We start from the raw sequence: 18,384 nt of genomic DNA, 5'->3' as shown, positions 1-18,384 counted from the left end.
GGAAAGCTAAGGCCTCCTTAGAATTAAACCTGGTGAGAGGGGTCAAGGACAACAGGAAGAGCTTTTTCAAAGATGTGGCAGATAAAACTAACACCAGAGGCAATGTAGGCCCACTGATGAATGACGTGGGTGCCCTGGTGACAGAAGATACAGAGAAGACAGAATTACTGAATGCCTTCTTTGTCTCTGTCTGCTCTGCCGGAGACTGTCCTGGGGAGCCCTGTACCCCTGAGGCCCCAGAGGAAGTCAGGAAAATGAAGGAGTTTGCCTTGGTTGATGAGGACTGGGTTAGGGAGCAGTTAGGCAATCTGGACATCCATAAATCCATGGGTCCGGATGGGATGCACCCACAGGTGCTGAGGGAGCTGGCTGAGGTCATTGCTGGACCACTCTCCATCGTCTTTGCCAAGTCTTGGGAAATGGGAGAGGTGCCTGAGGATTGGAGGAAAGCAAATGTCACTCCAGTCTTCAAAAAGGGCAGGAAGGAGGACCTGGATAACTATAGACTGGTCAGCCTCATCTCCATCCCTGGGAAACTGATGGAATGACTTATCCTTGGTGCCATCTCAAGGCATATCAGGGATAAGAGGGTCATTAGGGGCAGTCAACATGGCTTCACCAAGGGGAAATCATGCTTGACCAACCTCATTGACTTTTATGAGGACATAATGAGGTGGATAGATGATGGCAGAGCAGTGGATGTGGTCTACCTTGACTTGAGTAAGGCATTTGACGCAGTCTCCCACAGCATCCTCACAGCTAAACTGAGGGAGTGCAGTCTGGACAATTGGGTAGTGAGAAGAACTGCAAACTGGCTGAAGGGAAGAAGCCAGAGAGTTGTGGTCAATGGGGCAGAGTCTAGTTGGAGGCCAGTATCTAGTGGAGTGCCTCTGGGGTCAGTACTGGGGCCTGTATTATTCAATATATTCATCAACAATTTGGACGAGGGAATTGAGTGACTGTCAGCAAGTTTGCTGTTGACACCAAGCTGGGAGGAGTGGCTGACATGCCAGAAGGCTGTGCTGTCATCCAGAGACCTGGACAGGCTGGAGAGTTGGGCGGGGAAAAATTTAATGAAATATAACAAGGGAAAGTGCAGAGTCTTGCATCTTGGTACAAACAACCCCAGGTTCCAGTATAAGTTGGGGAATGACCTATTAGAGAGCAGCGTGGGGGAAAGGGACCTGGGGGTCCTGGTGGACAACAGGATGACCATGAGCCAGCACTGTGCCCTTGTGGCCAGGAAGGCCAATGGCATCCTGGGGTGTATTAGAAGGGGAGTGGTTAGTAGGTTGAGAGAGGTTCTCCTGCCCCTCTACTCTGCCCTGGTGAGACCACATCTGGAATATTGTGTCCAGTTCTGGGCCCCTCAGTTCCAGAAGGACAGAGAACTGCTGGAGAGAGTCCAGCATAGGGCAACAAAGATGATTAAGGGAGTGCAGCATCTCCCTTATGAGGAAAGGCTGAGGGCGCTTGGTTTCTTTAGCTTGGAGAAGAGGAGACTGAGGGGTGACCTTATTCATGTTTACAGATTTATAAAGGGTGAGTGTCATGAGGATGGAGCCAGGCTCTTCTCAGTGACAACCAATGGTAGGACAAGGGGTAATTGGTTCAAACTGGAACACAAGAGGTTCCACTTAAATTTGAGAAGAAACTTCTTCTCAGTGAGGGTAACAGAACACTGGAACAGGCTGCCCAGTGGGGTTGTGGAGTCTCCTACTCTGGAGACATTCAAATCCCACCTGGACACATTCCTGTGTAGCCTCATCTGGATGTTCCTGCTCCGGCAGGGGAATTGGACTGGGTGATCTTTTGAGGTCCCTTCCAAACCCTAACATTCTGTGATTCTGTGAATTACAGAAAACAGTACCCATTTACAGAAGTACTTTTGCTCTTTAACTGTCATCAGTGTACTCCAAAATCTTTTTCCATCTATGTTACTTTCTGTCAGTGGTCATTTGCCTGTCTCCTGAAGCTTAAACTATTTTGGCTGTTTGTAACACAGCTTGGGCCCATAGTTACGGAGTAGAGAAGCAAAGAAGTTGCACATTAATGTATTGTAGATATATATGGCTTGGATTTCCTGACTGCATGTCTATTCAGGTCTTCATTTAGTTATTCAGTGTGCTGGGATCCAAGTCCATCCTGCTCTCCAGGAGGTCAGAGAACCTCAGCAGCTTCGCTCCGTCTTCTGCTTAAACACAGATCCTTGCTCCTGGAAGAGCAATAACGTGTAGCTTTTTCAGTGTACCTGATAGAGCTTTCAGACATTTTTAAAATAAAATACGCTTACAAAAGAAGGCAAAGCCATTTTCTCCCTGCTGGCTTCTTGAAATCTCCTGTTGGAAAAAGCACTTACCATGTATTTCGTATGAACAGAAAGTTTTCAGTAATGACTGGTATTTCTGAGTCTATTGCAGGCAGTGCAGCTGTTGAAAATGTCACTGTGGATGGCACAAACAGGATACAATTCTGAGCAAGACAGTGCACCATCTCACTTTGATACTGGTTGAAAAGGAAAAAAAGAGCAATAGGATGCTTAAAAAACAGACAAGTTGTTGGATGTTCTTGAAGTCATCAATAAATTAATTTATTCAGAATGTTAGCTGCATATCTGTGGATTTTGCAGGCTCTGTGACTCAATTCCACATATCCATGGGAATTTTGAGCAATCAGGACAGCCTTAATATTCCTGCCTTGAGTGTTGATATAATTCTTTGACAATGTATGTCAATAGGTGTAAAGGTGTGTAATGCTTTACAAGTCAAACTGTTATTATTAATGACTAGACTCATGTTCTGTGTTCAGTACTTTAGAAGTTATGATAGAAGTATATAAATGCTATCTTTCTCTATAATTAGATGTGGCTAAAATAATTCTGACAATGTGTTCCCTGACATCTCTGTATGGGCTTCCAGTCTTCCTCATCTGGACAGAATTTGGGAGTTTTCCTCTCTTTCTTACACAGACACAAGGCTGAATTTTCTCCATTGTTTCTTTCTATTCTTATCTATGTTTGATTTCTTTTTTTAATGCCCTGTTTCTTTCCTTCTCTTACACCATCTTCTCTATTTTTTCCTTTTTATCCACTCATTTTCTTTTCTTTCTGCTTTTTCTTCTTATTGTTTGTTTGCTTTTGACTTGTGTCTTGTAGTGCAAGATCGCCTAACATTTCTGAGTTTTAGTGTTCACAGAATGCTTTACTACAAGGTTGCCTTGGGAACTAAGGGAAGACCTAATCTTAGAACCTGTGATGCTTTTGGGGGTCACGGTGATTTGTTCATCTACCATATGCACTTAGAGAAATTGGAAAAAACTCCCCAGAAAACAGCAAGGTCTCAACTGGGCAAATAGAATAGAGAGAATACGAACCAGAAAATGAAACTGGTGTGTATGTCCCTTTTACTGTGGCTCAACAAATGATCATTGTTAATTGTTTCCTTGTGAAGGAGAGTGGTTTATATATGTGTATATGTATATACATTTGTGTATATACATGCACAATCTATAAACTTTGGAGAGATTGGGTTTACTTTGTGCTTGAAAAACAGTTTTAGGTTGAATATGGTTTCTGTTTTTATTTATTTCACTGACAGGTATGGATAGAGCCATTATATGAACAGTGGATGTTGCTGGCATCTTAACTAAAAGCTGTAGCACCAGATAGCTTCAGATATTTCTTTTTCTCAAACTGCAGCTGCACACACGTTGTGATCCTAACCAGTATGTGCAGCCTGCTTAGATGTTATTGCTGCTTATTCACATGAGGACTTTCAACCCCTTCCAATATTTCCCATCACTGAAATTGAGACTTGCATAATTGTACCTCATAGCTGCTTCTGAGTGCCACCTATGAGACTTTGTGAAAGGTTGTTCAGAGATGTCAATGTATTGGAGAAGAGGAAACAGATATCTAATAGGTCTTTAACCAAATGAATCATGTTTATTTTTTATGCAGGGAATAAATCACAAGACAGTGGGATCGCAGAGATGGAGGAACTTCCAGTCCCACACAACATCAAAATAAGTAACATCACATGTGATTCCTTCAAGATTTCTTGGGAGATGGATTCTAAATCCAAGGACCGCATTACTCATTACTTCATTGATCTCAACAAGAAAGAAAACAAGAACTCCAACAAATTTAAACACAAGGTAATTTTCATTTAAAAATCAAGGTGGAAATAGTTGATTTTAAATAGATGAATCTCAGTGTTTTATTAACCTTTCAAAGCTTGACCATGGGAAACAGGTATTGGACAGCCAGCAAGGATGGGCTTTTGATAATCTGATTGACTATTTTTTACTTGGAATACCTTCTCCATCTCTAGCCTATATATGTGTACACACAAATACATTTGTCTAATAGAGAACTGAACATTACCTTTTCTTATTTCATTTGAAACTTAAACAGTTTTGGAATCTGTACAATTTATTGCATGACAGGCTTTTTTTTATTCCTGACTGCATCTTAGTAATTATTTAAACGATTTATGTATTCTGTGCCTGTCCTCGTTCAGTGACAGACTCATGAAAGCAACACATGTCATTTCAACAGAAGAGTCACAAATTCTAATGCACTTCTAGGAAGGCTTCCAGCAATTTTAGTTTGCAGCATTCAGCACTGTGACCTGAATATTCATCTGGCCTCTTTCCTCAAGCCACTGATGCAGGGACATACTGAATGCTTTGCAGAATCTGTAGTTATTAAATCCAGCAAAATTTGCTTTGATCTTAGAATAGCTGAAATACTGAGATGTCTAGAGAAATATGGAATGAGATAAAAGATTTAAAAGCACAATCATCTGCAAATTTAAAAAATAATGATGCTGGCAATATCTCTAAAATATAAGGTTTGCCAAGACACAAATAACTATGCAGGCAAATATAAAAGCTCTAATTCTACCAACGCCTAAATTCCTATTAGTTTATAAACCAGTGGGATAACTAGGAAATATTTCCACTGATTTCTCTGAGTCATTTTAATGTGAGAATATTTTTCCTGTGACTGCTGTTAAAAGCATATGTATAATTTTCACCTTTCCTTATTTGACTTTTTTTGCATTTGATCTGGTTGGAAGTAATGTATTCATTAAGTGTAAGGAAAATCACTTACTGCTGCTTTAAATCAAGAATTTTACATGTTTGGCCATGATGTTGCAGTTGCTAGGAACCAGCATGCAAAACACTCCCAAATTTAATGCTATAATAGCCTTTTATTATGACATGTTTTTAATTGTGGTAGCAAATAAAATAGGGCATGCATGTGTTTTTTCTTATTGGTATTACTTTTGGACTGGCAGCCTTTGAATTTGAATCACTATTTTATACCACAGGAATAAATATACCTTCTAATATAAATGCTTACTTGGATGGAATATTTTTAATTTCTTTCATTTTATTAATCTACTTGGGTTTTTTCATTTGTGTGCACACTGATCTAAAGTTGTAAAATCTGTTTTTGTAAAAGATAGAGCTACCATAGCAGATTGAACACTATATTCACTTCAAAATTTGCATCATGGTGATTACGTGTGTTAAAATGGAGAGGGAAAAAAAGGATATTGGTAGTGTAATAAAGATAAGTCATTAGATTTATTTTGGTTTGGTTTGGTTTTGATTTTGTTTTGTGTTTTTTTTTCCTCAGCAATTCTCTAGCTTTTTACTGTGATTAAGGTTTTAGTCAAAGGAGAGAGGTAATAAGTTTTGTAAGAAAAGGAGACTAAAGGCTTTCAATTAGAATGATGAATAAGTTGGATGTCTTGTCAGAATTAACTTAAAATTTCTTGTATTAGTGACTTTAGTAAAGCTTTTTTTGTTTTTGTTTTGTTTTGTTTTGTTTCCACTTCCCCCAGCCAGAATGATGAAAATCCTTACAGCAGAGTGGGTGAGGGGCAGTTCTGTTCACAAGTATCTGTGCCAGAACACGTATGTGTTTGTGTCTTTAGTACTAAGTAATTCTTAGCACACTTTCTAGAATAAGCTTTTGTTGAGAAATTAAAAATTGGTCCAATTCAAAATGTGCCATAACAAGGATCCTTCATCTCTACAGTATTAATTGCAGGAGTTTCATAGCTGAACTCAGCAGCAGACCCACTGGGTAGGGCACCCATAACCTGGCAGATGCAGCACCAGGGACTAAACGCTCCCAGAATCTGGAGGGAACTGAATCAGTCCCCACCCACCCATTGCCTTCATAACAAAGCTGCTGTGTGAAGGAAATCACTGCCCCTTCTCCTAGCTGAGCTGTTTAGAAAGAAAAGAGCAGGCCTCACTACTTAGTTATAAAGAGGATCATTGGCACTTACTCTCAGGACTCATCCAGCAGTCAGGCTGTGGAAAGGGACAGGCATTTTCAGGGAAAAATATCATCCTTACTTAGCATACGGGTAAGGTAAATCATTGTCTGCAAGACGCCATTTCTCTCACAGGTAATAAGCCCAGATGACCAGCTTAAACTGTTTTCTAACTTGTAGAGAGTTAAAGTCTCAGTTTTCTCACATGGCTGTGAGCAAGTGACTGTGAATACGGACATAGCCTGATAGATGCTGTGCTTCAGGAAAGGGGGCTGTTTCTTCCCTTGCGTACCCAGGAGAGCACATGTGAATGATTCATCCTTTTGATACTTTTTCTGTTGTCTAATATATAAAAAATATACAGCATATTTAGGGTACATACAGATTTATTATTTATGGCTATTGCCATAATATCTGTGAAGGAGGAGTTTTGTATTTGTAGTAGAATGTAAAGAATAGAATACTAAGACGACTCTGTCCTTTTCTCAATGTGATTTGCACATACCTACCTGCTTTTTCAAGATACGGAAGTATGATTTTTCCCATGCAATGGGAAATGAGGCTCAGATATTCAGCAAAACTAGGATGTGCTGAGTTCCCACAGTGCAGACCTGGGAAAGGGAAGGATAAGATGAAACGGGAGAAAGCTGAAAAATGAAAGCTGCTGCTTTGTCAGTGAAAAGGGATTGCAAAGTAGGCAGCTCTTCCCAAAACGGAGAGAAGGAGTGTGACCCGTATACCTTGCTGCTTAGTTTTTCAGTGCTTACAGGTCTTTCTTGGAAATTATTGCCACCTAGTTACCTTTAGAGTTTCCTGTTGGCTGCCGGTGACAGGGCAGCCATCTGCCACTGCAGAATCCCGGCTGGCATATAACCTCCTTTGCACTACTTTGGTGGCTCAGCCAGGAATAAGCTGAGCAGAATAGAGGTGAAAGAAATGGAGAATCCCCAATGAAATTTCTACTTGGATATTTGAACATTTTTTACCGAGGTCAATGCCTCAACCTTAAAAAAACCCCACAAGTGTTTGCTTAGAAAAGGAACAACAGATTAGAGTTATGAAAAGCATCATATCTGCCCCTCCTCCCAAGCTGTGCAGGAGATAAACCCCTGTATTTAATGTGGTTTCAGGTAGTCTGTTACTTTTTGGTACAGTTAGAAGAATTTCCTGATCCACAGCTGGAAAGTAAGGTTTGATGCATGTGGGCAATGAGGCTTTTAATGATAGATGAAAACTGACAACATTAATGGGGGCAAAAACCACCACCGGGTTGTGGGCACAGAGACCTGGCCCGGGTAGAGGCAATTTTTGCCACAGCCAAAGAAAAGATGACAGGAAGAGTAATGAATGTAAGTGTAGCAGCTGCTGACTGCTTTAGCACTGGCAGATTCGGTCCAGTGGGATGCCTTTGCAATATAGCTCCGGAGTGGCAGCTTTAAATGTCATTTGAGGTTTCTTTTCTTTTTCCTTGTAATTTTTCTCTGTCTTTTATATATTATTTATTTCACAGTGCACAACTGAGCCCCTTACAGGCCCTGTTATTTGGTTTAAATGAGAATTGCAAAAAAGAAATCATGGCAACAAAATCTTACCCCTGATTATCACTCAATCACATTTACTGTAATATCACAAGCTGCTAATTTTACAGCTTCTTTGTGCAGAAACCGATCAATATTTTTTGCTGACAGAAAATGATAAAAGAAAGATATTTTTCCCTAATAGAAGACAAGCAAAAAAAATACAAAAATCTTTCAGGTCTTGCTTACAGATCTTGTACAGAAAATATCTCTTTCTTGTTTCTTTTTTCCTTAAGGGACTACTGTGCTAGTATTGATAGGTGGATGACTATGTATTAGTATTTATATGTGGACAGCTATGGATGTTATCTAAAATGCCCACTTCTCACATGACAGCCATCTTACAGTTCTATAATTACTGATAAATATTCAAGAATAAATACCTCTCTCGGTCTATCACAAGTCCTCGTATACACCATGCAGAGAATAATTCAACTCCACTCTTTCACACACAGTTCTAGCATGAACTGTCCAGTTCTTCATTTTTTTCTTCCCCTTAGTGGTCTCTGCTGCAGTCTTTGGCACTAAAGAAATCAGGTATTTGAACAACAAGCAGCTGTTCTTCTTTGCTGCACTGTAGTGCTATATGCGTGAAGAGTAAAACAGAGTACCTGAAATGGTGGTGGGATGGGAAGCTCAAGTTGCAATGACAAACACAAGCCATCTAGCTGTGTGTTTGGCTTGTTCTGGAGTTTCCTGTTCATAAGGTTATTTTGATATATGTAAAACACTCAAAGTTGCTTTTCAATGCATTTCTTTTTTTCTTTTGAAGTTTGGTTTGGAAGATACTAACAGCAGTATAGGTGGGCTGATTGATGGCAGCAGGAATTTTGTTTGGTTACACTGACTGAAAGAAAACAATGGCAATGAGAGCACAAGAAGCTTTTAAAATAAGATATCCTTGTGCTCCTTAGTGTGTGCTTCTCTGCATACTAAAGTGCAGATGGCCCTAGTCTGAAGCATATATTTGAGCTATGTATAATAGTATCTATCAACAGTCCCTTGGAACCAATAATATGCTCATACATGCAAGTTATCACTGTAGCTCTCAGAGCAGCCCTTAAAGACCATTGCCCTTGGCCACTCTGTTAACTTTGCCACACCAGTGGACTGTGAAAATTAACTGAGGTTTGCAGAGAAAAGCCAGGGATTGGGGATTACATTGCAAAAACGAGGAAGGAAGGGGTGGTGGATTGGGTTTGGTTGCACTGCTAACTTGTGTGTGGTTTTGTCTTTTTGTTTCCATCAGGACGTACCCACTAAATTGGTGGCCAAAGCTGTTCCTTTGCCCATGACGGTCCGCGGGCACTGGTTCTTGAGCCCAAGAACGGAATACACAGTAGCGGTCCAGACAGCGTCAAAGCAGGTTGATGGTGATTATGTTGTTTCTGAGTGGAGTGAAATCATCGAGTTTTGCACAGCAGGTAATATTGCTGAGGAAACGTGCACCACAGGATGCACACAATTAACAGTAGTTTGCTGCATGAGTGGGTTAGCCGCCTACCAGTGCCAGCGAGGCTGGTAGGGTTACAGAAGTCACACCTGGAAATGGGAATTCTTACTTTAGGCTTCATATGTGCTCAGGTTTGGTGCATTAATGGCGGGGAGAGAGAGGCAGGCAGGCAGGCAGGCAGCTGCAGTGCCCCTGTGTTCCGCGGTAGCTTGGCTGCCCCAAAGACCTGTGCCTGGCGCTACTGCTTGTCCCAGGCTAGGAAAGGAGACTGGTGAACCAAAGTGGAGCAGGGCCACTTGTGTGCCTGCTGCTGGTTACTAGTACCTGTGGAGAAAAGATAGAATGGCAGCTCCATAGCAGACAGCTTTCTTAAGACATTCTGCTGCCCTCCCTTCTCTGCATGCTGCAAAGCCTGAACATCACCAACACCCTGTCCTGGGGATCAGTTTAGCCCATCACTGATTTATAAATGTCTTCCTTTGGATCTTCCTCACCTGGTGCCAATGTACTTGCCTGTGTGAAAGTTGAGAGCTGAAACGATCTCTCTATGAATCCTGTGTTGGTTGAGAAGCCATTTAGGCTAGGTTCTAAGCGAGCTTTTCTAGTTACGTGAATTGGTATTGGCTCACAACCAAGGACATTGTAGCAGACAGTTTATCAAATAACAGAAGTCAGAGAGGGCAGTTCTCAGCTCCTCTGCAGTCCCAAATACAAGGAAACCAGCTCTAACATGTGAAATACAGAGCTTGCAGAGCATTTGTGAGGAAAGGAGAGGGGACACTCAAAAGTGCATCTTCCTGCCATTTGTTTTTTGCCACTGTTAGAAACGCATCCTGGTCTATATAGTTTCCATATAGCTGCTGCATGATGTCATATATGTTACTAAAGCTCTGATTCCAATTTTAAGTCTGCACATCTGTGTAGCTTTTGGACAGTATTGTAGTTTTTCCTGCCCCTCATACTAGCAGACTGTCTTTTCTTTCTAGATTATTCAAAAGTTCACCTAACACAGCTATTGGAAAAAGCTGAAGTGATTGCTGGCCGTATGCTTAAACTGTCTGTTTTTTATCGGAATCAGCACAAAGAATACTTTGATTACATCAGGTAAGAAAGTAAACAGATGCAAAATTTTTGGCAAGTCAAGGGAGTAAGGAAAATAAGCAAATGGAGGCAGCTGTGCTAAAGCTGGAGCAGAATGTCTGTGTACTTTATTGCCAGTTCAGAAGCAGGGCAAAAATAAATTATAACTAATTTCTTCCACCTTGCTTAACTTAGCACTTCTGTTCAGTCATAAGTTTGTGTTTTGAAGCAGAAACTGAAGTATTTACAGAATCTCCAGCCTGATTGAAGTTCCTGTTATTAGAACAGCGTGTTTAGTAGCCAAATACTTCTATTGTACTAAGAAATTCAGAGTGAGATGTCTAATAGCAGAAGCGCACAACTGCGTGCGCAGGAACTGGGGTTCTGCAATCTGAATGTTAATTTACAGATCACGTGAGGAGGGAGAGGGGGTGATGTTTATATAATTTTACAACACTGTGCTTCAGCAGAAATGAATAAATGAGATGATTGATAGCTGTAGGTAGGTTCCTTATTCGTGTTGGAGACCCAGTGTGCTTTTGCACATAGAACCAGAAGCACCATTACAATAGAAAAGACGACTTTTCAGTAGGAGTCAGAGCTCACGTACTGAGCAGCAGCAGCCAGCACGCAGAGGTAACCTTCCACATCAGAAGGACATGGATGAGAGGTAAGCGGTGTGTGTACACCTGTTGCAGCACTGTGGCAGAAGGGTGGCAGCACTGACTGTGCTTTTTTTAATATCTATGGTGAAGAAAAAAAAATACTAGAGGGAATCTGACTCCGAAAAGCACACCCCCCACCCTTGGAAATATTCCCACATTGCAGTCATAAGTATGTGCTTGATTCCAGGCATGTCTTGTATATTCCAAAGCAAGGGGTTTGCTCTTTGTTTTAGAAGAATTTTATTGCACCTAGCTGCAGAAGTGAATGAAGGCAGAGAATGAATTGCAGTTGTTGAGGCTCTTGGAGAACCTCGTAAATCTCTACTGCCATCCTGGACTGGATACCACAAAAGACTTATGCCTGTGGTGGTTCTGAGTCTCATATTGCTTTGTTTTCAGCTATGTAATCATAGTGCACCTGCCTTTGTGTTCATAGATCTTTGAAAATTGCCACTGTGATGCATTTATAGCTTTGGATTCTGCCAAAAATTACTCTAACTGACTGCAGCATAACTTTTCCCCTCCCTCCTGTTATGTTCTTTCTTGGTTTGATACAAAGACTAGTTTGTTTTCCCTTCTTTTAGTGAGTTACAGAGGCAAAAAAGCTGTGTTTTGGCAGGTCGGTATGAAGCTAGAATATCATCTGTAACTGTCTGATGGTCGCCTTTTCTTCTCAGAAATACACTCATATGGTCACAGGGGCCAGTCCTTCCACAGTACACCTTTCTGAATGTTATGTTAAAAACCCTAACCACGTGCTTACTTTTAGGAAAAATTCCTTGTCATGCCATGCCTGCAAATGGCCTCTGTGGTGTCATAACTAGTGAAAAAGCTCAGAAAAGCATATAGGTAGCTCTGGTAGCACTGACGAATAAGGAACTGTCACAGTGCTAAAGCAGCAACCCCTAAATGTAGGATTTGACGTGTGAGCTTGTAAGTGGCGTTCATGTCACTCTGCCGCTTACCTCGTCTGGGAGAGCCATAAAGCAGAAGAGTGATGTATAATTAGCCTAATTGGCCACTGGATGTCAGTATCTTGCCACAGAAATTGAACTGCAAGATATCTGGCTGTTCAGTTTGCACAGTGGTGATTCAAGTTAATTATTTTTTCTACCTAGTAATCACTTCAGTCATAATATACCAGTTGTATTCCCACACACCAAGCAATGTCTTGTGAAATAGGGCTTGAGACAATCACTATGTAGTATTTGAACGGCCCAGGAAACTCTTGAAATTTATCTTAGAGCCAAATTAAGATGAGCTGCTGAGGAGATTAGAAACCATGACAGAGATATTACTGAGTTGGTTAGAGCTGGTTTGTACATAATACGTTGAACTTGTTTGACTGTTCCTTCCCTCTCTAACCAAGTAAAATCTTCTCCTAGCCAGCACCATTTTACCTGGAGCTATTGCAAGTTAAAAGCAGAAAGGGAAGAGTTTTCCTAAAACAAGAGGGGGGGGGGGGGTGTAAGGCTCTCCAGCCCCACAGCCTCATGCATTTTTAATCTGTCAATGTGTACAAAGACATTTTCTAAGGGTGCCTAGTAAATCTGTTGTTTTGCAGGACTTAGAAAAGGGGATGTTTCCCTTTCTGGTATCCGGTGGTTGCAGGTGCAGAGAGAGCCAAAGCTGTCACTACAGCACTTCCAGAGAGGTGTGAGGCACAAGTTCTGGAGAAGATCCTGCTAGACATAAACTCTCGAGTGCTGAGGAGGATTAGATGGGTTGTTTTGGACTGTTCTCCTAAATTTAACAGCCTAATGTTGCTGAACGCAGTTTGAGATCTAGGGGGTTAAAATTTCACTTGTTATACTGAATGTTTCTTTTCACTGGAACCAAACTGAGCTCAACTGGAAGGAAAAAAAGAAAAGGTTTGTACATTATTTTCCCTTTAGGACTAGTGACTGCAGAAGCTGGATCCCAACCAAAGTGGAAACTAACCAAATTACTCAGTACTCTCTGCCCAGCTCTGCTATGGTTGAACTCAGCAGTAGACAAATTAGACCTGAAATTATCATTTTGGGGAAAAAAACCTGGCACATAGTACATTCCTTCCTATAAATTGTCTGAAAAACATTGTTCAGAAATAACTTTCACTGGCAGTTTTCTACATTAAATATACACTGCCTCTGCTAAAAATCCACATTAACAAAGAGTATATTCAGCATATTGAGACTGGTTTGCAATTTTCAAAATGTGATTAAATTAAAACGTGTTTATTGTCAGAATTGTAGTGTAAGGCTGAACAAATCAGCTAATTAAAGATATGGGTGGTTTGGGGGCTTTTGTTTGTTGGTGCTATTCTTTGCCTGCATTTAATACCCAAACAGCTGACAGAGAAGCCAGACTGGAAAAGCAGATTTTCCCCTTGAGCAGGCAAGTTATTCTACCTCTTTCTGACTCTGCTGTCACTTGATTTTCTTGACACTAACCAGTTTTCAGTTTAACAGTTTTCCTTTGTGTCCCTTCAGTACTGTTACCAAACATCAGGATGTCCTAACTTTCCACTTTCCCTTTAGCATGCGTTACAAAATAAACAATGCCAATCATTCATTTGTAGAGAGCACCATGGGAATGCTATGCAGCCCTCTGTTAAGGATAACAGTGGCAGCCATGGCTCTCCGATCAGTGGGAAGCTGGAAGGCATCTTCTTCAGCTGCAACACTGAGTTCAACACCGGGAAACCACCGCAAGATTCACCTTACGGAAGATACAGATTTGAGATTGCAGCTGAAAAACTCTTCAATCCAAATACTAACTTGTACTTTGGAGACTTCTACTGCATGTACACAGCCTACCACTACGTCATTCTCGTCATCGCCCCTGTTGGATCACCAGGAGATGAATTCTGTAAGCAGCGCCTTCCTCAGCTAAACATAAAAGATAATAAATTTCTGACCTGCGATGAAGAAGACGGCGTCATGGTTTACCATCATGCCCAGGATGTTATTTTGGAAGTAATTTACACTGATCCTGTGGATCTCTCCCTCGGCACAGTTGCGGAAATTACTGGTCACCAACTAATGAGCTTGTCTACTGCCAATGCAAAGAAAGATCCCAGCTGCAAGACCTGCAATATCAGTGTTGGACGTTAAAACCTCCCCTGTTACTTAGGAGCCTTCAAACCTCTGTTGCCCATTTCCATAGTCAGCCGTTTTTGTCAGAAGCATGCACATGTCGCTCTCACCAAAAGCAAACATGAGTCTTCAAAATCTCCGATAGCATTTTTAGTATTTCTTCTTTCCCTCTTTCCCTTCTGTTCCCCCGATGCTTTCAATTATTAGAAGTCCTGGATTTCTTTCTGGCAACCATTTATACCTAGATGCTGCAACAATTGTTTTCTGTTTCTTGCCAAACATAACAAAATCCTATATAAACTGCTTTAGCAAAAAAAAAAAATAATGGCTTATAAATGGTGTTTAAATATGCATTCATTTTAACTACTGAACAAGTACCGGGATAACTCCAAACAGCATGAAAGGTTGTAATTGCAGCATGAGTTAAATTTCAAAGCCTAGAAATGTCAGCACTTCCAACGTGTTGTTTGACAGTGTTATTTATGTTATTTATATTAGCTAACTGAAAACAGAAGCTGTGTCTCGACATAATAAATATAATAGAAAAATATTTTATTTGTACTGTTGTATAAAATATTATACAATCATATAGAATATATAGATTACATTTTAATATCAATTGTATACATATGTCATGAAATCATTTTCCCTTATCAAAGATGTAGTTTGTAAACTTCAAATAGCTCTGTATCTGTTCCTGTTGCTCTAGATGACTTTAATTAAAACAGATTTACGAAGGAGACCATTTCTGATTCATAAAAGTTACAAATTATTGAGTCGGTACACTGAAACAACAAATCTCTGAGAAATAAAAAATTCCTTTTTTAGTGGTCATACTTTTTCCTCCAAACTACTTGAAAATGTGTACATCTTCAAAATCATGCCAAGCCATTACACACAATATAAATACAAACATATTTGATACGTAATAGACTCTATAAAATGAAATCTTCTTAACAAGATAGAAAACAGGTTGCTTATACTATGTGGTCAATACAAAAATGACAGTTAAAGCAAAACACTAAACATGATTCAAATGCCTTTTTTTTTTTAGATTCATTTCTATTACAAAAAACCACTCATAACCCTTCTGTTAATAGTCCACTTTTCACACAAATGGTCTATCACAAATAGTGAAAAAATCTTAATATTACAAAGTGTGGTGCTCTGAAAGTTAAGAAAGATGCATAATTCCAATGGAAAAATAACTTCTTTTAAATAATCTTTTTTTCTTTTAATAAACAAGAAGTCTAAGGTTCCTCATCAGATAACTGTGACACTCAATTATATACCATGTACTTTATCTATCCAAAATATCTTAGCATAATGCAATAATCTAGTCTTGTTTATATATATATATATGTATATATATATATGTATGTGGCAATTTATTACACAAGAAATACTTAGACATTTTACAAAGTGCATGCGTCTAAACAAGCTTTGGTAGTTAGAAAAGTAAATGTTACAGCATCAGGCAAAATAAAGTGCAAAGTTTAATACAGAAACCAAAATTAGCATGTAATAATTGATCTATTTACTGAATTTTAAGTACCACAAGCCAGGTCCTGTGAACCATTGTGAAAAGGACAGCAGCCAGTATGTTTGTTTTATTTCTTCTCAGTAAACTGTAATTGTTTCGTTTTGCCACTTTCTCTTATTTCTTAAAACAAACAAACAAAAACCCCAAAACCAAACCAGCACAATTTCTCCACTTGGCAGTCATGTTCTGCCTTTCCTGTTTGCATAGGCAGCTTCACTTTGCTCTGCTCTCAGGATTTTACACCAAGTCCTGCCGCTGGTTCTTTGTATCTTTCTTTGAAGCTATTGGAATTGAATGGCAACTCCATCTTGAAAGACAGAGTATGCTCAGGAGTTTTTCCTTCATTTGCTTTCAGCTCATGTTTCTTTTATTCTAGTGAATCAGCACATTAAGAACCAACATTAATAGTTAATTATAGTGTATGTTTAATTCTGGAAAAAAAATAGGTGGTACTTTGTAATGTACTAAGATGTGCTAAAAACCTGGAGAGCATCTCCTCACACTTTTTAAAACTAAGAGCAGGTCAAACTGAGAATCTACAATACTTCAGTGTCCTTTCAATTTCTAACATTCTCACAGTGCACTTCAAGGCTTTTTCAGAAGGAAAAATATAAACTATAGTCCACTCACCCGTGCTTAATATTCTTGCATATTGCTGTCCTCTCTCATCCCAGCTAGTATAATTGGTAAAGTGCATCAAAAATCTCAGTGTGTCAAACAGTTGTGCAGCAGACCAAGACCTGTAAAATTACTTTAGCTTTTTTTTTTAAATTATCTATTTGTTTGCGCTTTTTTTTGCTTTTTTTTTTTTTTTTTTTTTTTTTGCTAGAGATCAATACCATGCTACTGCATTCGCTTCAAATAGTTTTGGAAATATCATGCTTACTGATGAGAACCTCCAAGAGCCTGATTTTGGCTTTTGTGTGCTTATATTCAGAGTATTCCTCAGCCATTGGCACCCGATCTTCTTTTTGAGGACTCCTATGAAAAGCAAATAAAAGTGCCATCACTTTTATGAGAAAGAGGATAAATAGTCTTTAAAATTAATTCTGCAACAACTAATGAGGATTGGGTTGGATTATTTTTTCCCTAACTGTAGGTGACTAAAGATAATTTGACAGGACTGAAAAGCTCCACTAGGCAGAAATTAAATAATAGTATTTAAAATACTGAGTTTTCATTTCATATTCTAGGTAGCTTTCTTTCATGTCAGCTATGCAAGCATAACTACACCATTCTACAATAAGCAGAGAAGTTATTACACAGGGCTTTGAAAACTGTTGCCAGAATACTACACGCTCATATCTTCAGTGGTTTTCACCAAACGAGTTTGCTAAATAGAGGAGGATAAACAAAGAGTGAAAAGTAGCCACCATTTATCTTTGTGGTGAAAGAAACAGCGGCTTCTGTTTTGAAATCTGGCCTTTTAAAAATGGCCCAACTGCTGAGTGTAATCCCTGCACATTTACATCCTTGGAAAGACTCTCTAGCAGCCACATCCTGGAGGAACTAAGCAAGGAGGTGGACATCTTCACAGAGACCAGACACCTCTCCGGAATCTTCCAGTCCTCCAGTTGTTTCTTCTTTGTCCTGCTCACCTAAGCGTACCTACCCCACACCACCTGTATCACACGTCTGCACAGGAGCCCGACAAGGAGGAGGAGAAGGGGGTTTTTGTTGAGCTGGTTATTTACCTTCCTGTCTGTTTATAGAATTCTTCCTCAAACTCTCTCAGAGCTTTGCGAAGCCTTTTCTTATCTGCTCTTGTTTCTCTGAGATGTTCAAGCAGAACGGGCCTGTAAAACAGAGAGAAGAACACAAAGCCCTCATGTGCTTAGAAGTGTTGTAAAAGTTGCGGCTTTGGGTGCTAAGCAGCCTGAGGCTATGGGCATGGCAGGCAGTGATCTCAGTGCCACGACACAGTCCAGCACACCCCTCCAACTATGCATCTAACTGGGTCTACCATCACACAAGCTAAACAGTTGTGCTTCTTCCCTTTTACTTGTGGTCTCACCCTTTAATAAAGGTGGAGACTCCATGGACAACATGAGAGGAAAATATTTCAGGACTGGGTCTTGCTAGTGGTCTTAATTCTGTGCGGAATTCATGGAGCATCTCATAGGAAATGCTCTGCATCTCTGCAACTGAATTAATAAAATTAACATCCAAGTACTACTCCTAAAAACAAATGTTACCAAGCATTACTGTGATTCAGTAGAAATTCTAGTGATACCCAGAATCTACATGTTTTTGGAGGGCATGTTTCAGGTGATGTTTGGAGAGTAAGGTTTTTAAGCAGATAAAGAATTCTGTTACGACATATGCAGCTGTTTTGTTTTGTTTGGTTTTTTTTCCATTATAACAAAATGCACATAAATATCTTCACAGAGTTTGTGAGCAAACTATCACATAAATTGTTGACTACATAGAAAGTGAAGACAGTTTTGGTAGAGCCCAATCAACTTCATTTATGCATCTAAGAGCTTCCAAACAAAACACAAGAAAGAGATACCATCCCATAAGCTATGAGAACACACACATGCTCTTGGAAGGCATATTCTTCAACAGGTTTCAGGACTGAGGGATAAAAGCCTATATGTATCTTGAGATCTGCTGTTTCATACAACTCTTAACTACAAGTCAGGAAGAGGCCTTTTTCTGGTTTAGAATGGAGCATAGGATGGTGATGGTAA

The 18,384-nt window shown here is 39.9% G+C and overlaps 2 protein-coding genes across 2 annotated transcripts in view; one reads left to right on the top strand and one right to left on the bottom strand.

Moving 5' to 3' along the window:
* PHYHIPL (phytanoyl-CoA 2-hydroxylase interacting protein like) overlaps positions 1–14,166 on the top strand; it is a gene marked incomplete at both ends in the record, with an annotated part of 38,753 nt that extends 24,587 nt beyond the window's left edge. Inside the window, 4 exons of the mRNA XM_080348294.1 lie at positions 3,959–4,155; positions 9,123–9,297; positions 10,313–10,430; positions 13,632–14,166. Coding sequence (XP_080204420.1) covers positions 3,959–4,155; positions 9,123–9,297; positions 10,313–10,430; positions 13,632–14,166 — 1,025 coding nt within the window. The remainder of the gene's footprint in view (positions 1–3,958; positions 4,156–9,122; positions 9,298–10,312; positions 10,431–13,631) is intronic.
* A 2,015-nt stretch (positions 14,167–16,181) lies between these two features.
* Positions 16,182–18,384, bottom strand: part of FAM13C (family with sequence similarity 13 member C) — a gene marked incomplete at its 5' end in the record, with an annotated part of 134,898 nt that continues 132,695 nt past the window's right edge. Inside the window, 2 exons of the mRNA XM_080348188.1 lie at positions 16,182–16,672; positions 17,386–17,487. Of these exons, the coding sequence (XP_080204314.1) occupies positions 16,549–16,672; positions 17,386–17,487 (226 nt within the window). The 3' untranslated portion in view covers positions 16,182–16,548. The remainder of the gene's footprint in view (positions 16,673–17,385; positions 17,488–18,384) is intronic.

This window comes from Nesoenas mayeri (genome assembly GCF_963082525.1).
Source record: "Nesoenas mayeri genome assembly, chromosome: 7".
Taxonomy (NCBI): Eukaryota; Metazoa; Chordata; class Aves; order Columbiformes; family Columbidae; genus Nesoenas; species Nesoenas mayeri.
This window is presented reverse-complemented; position numbering and strand designations above follow the sequence as displayed.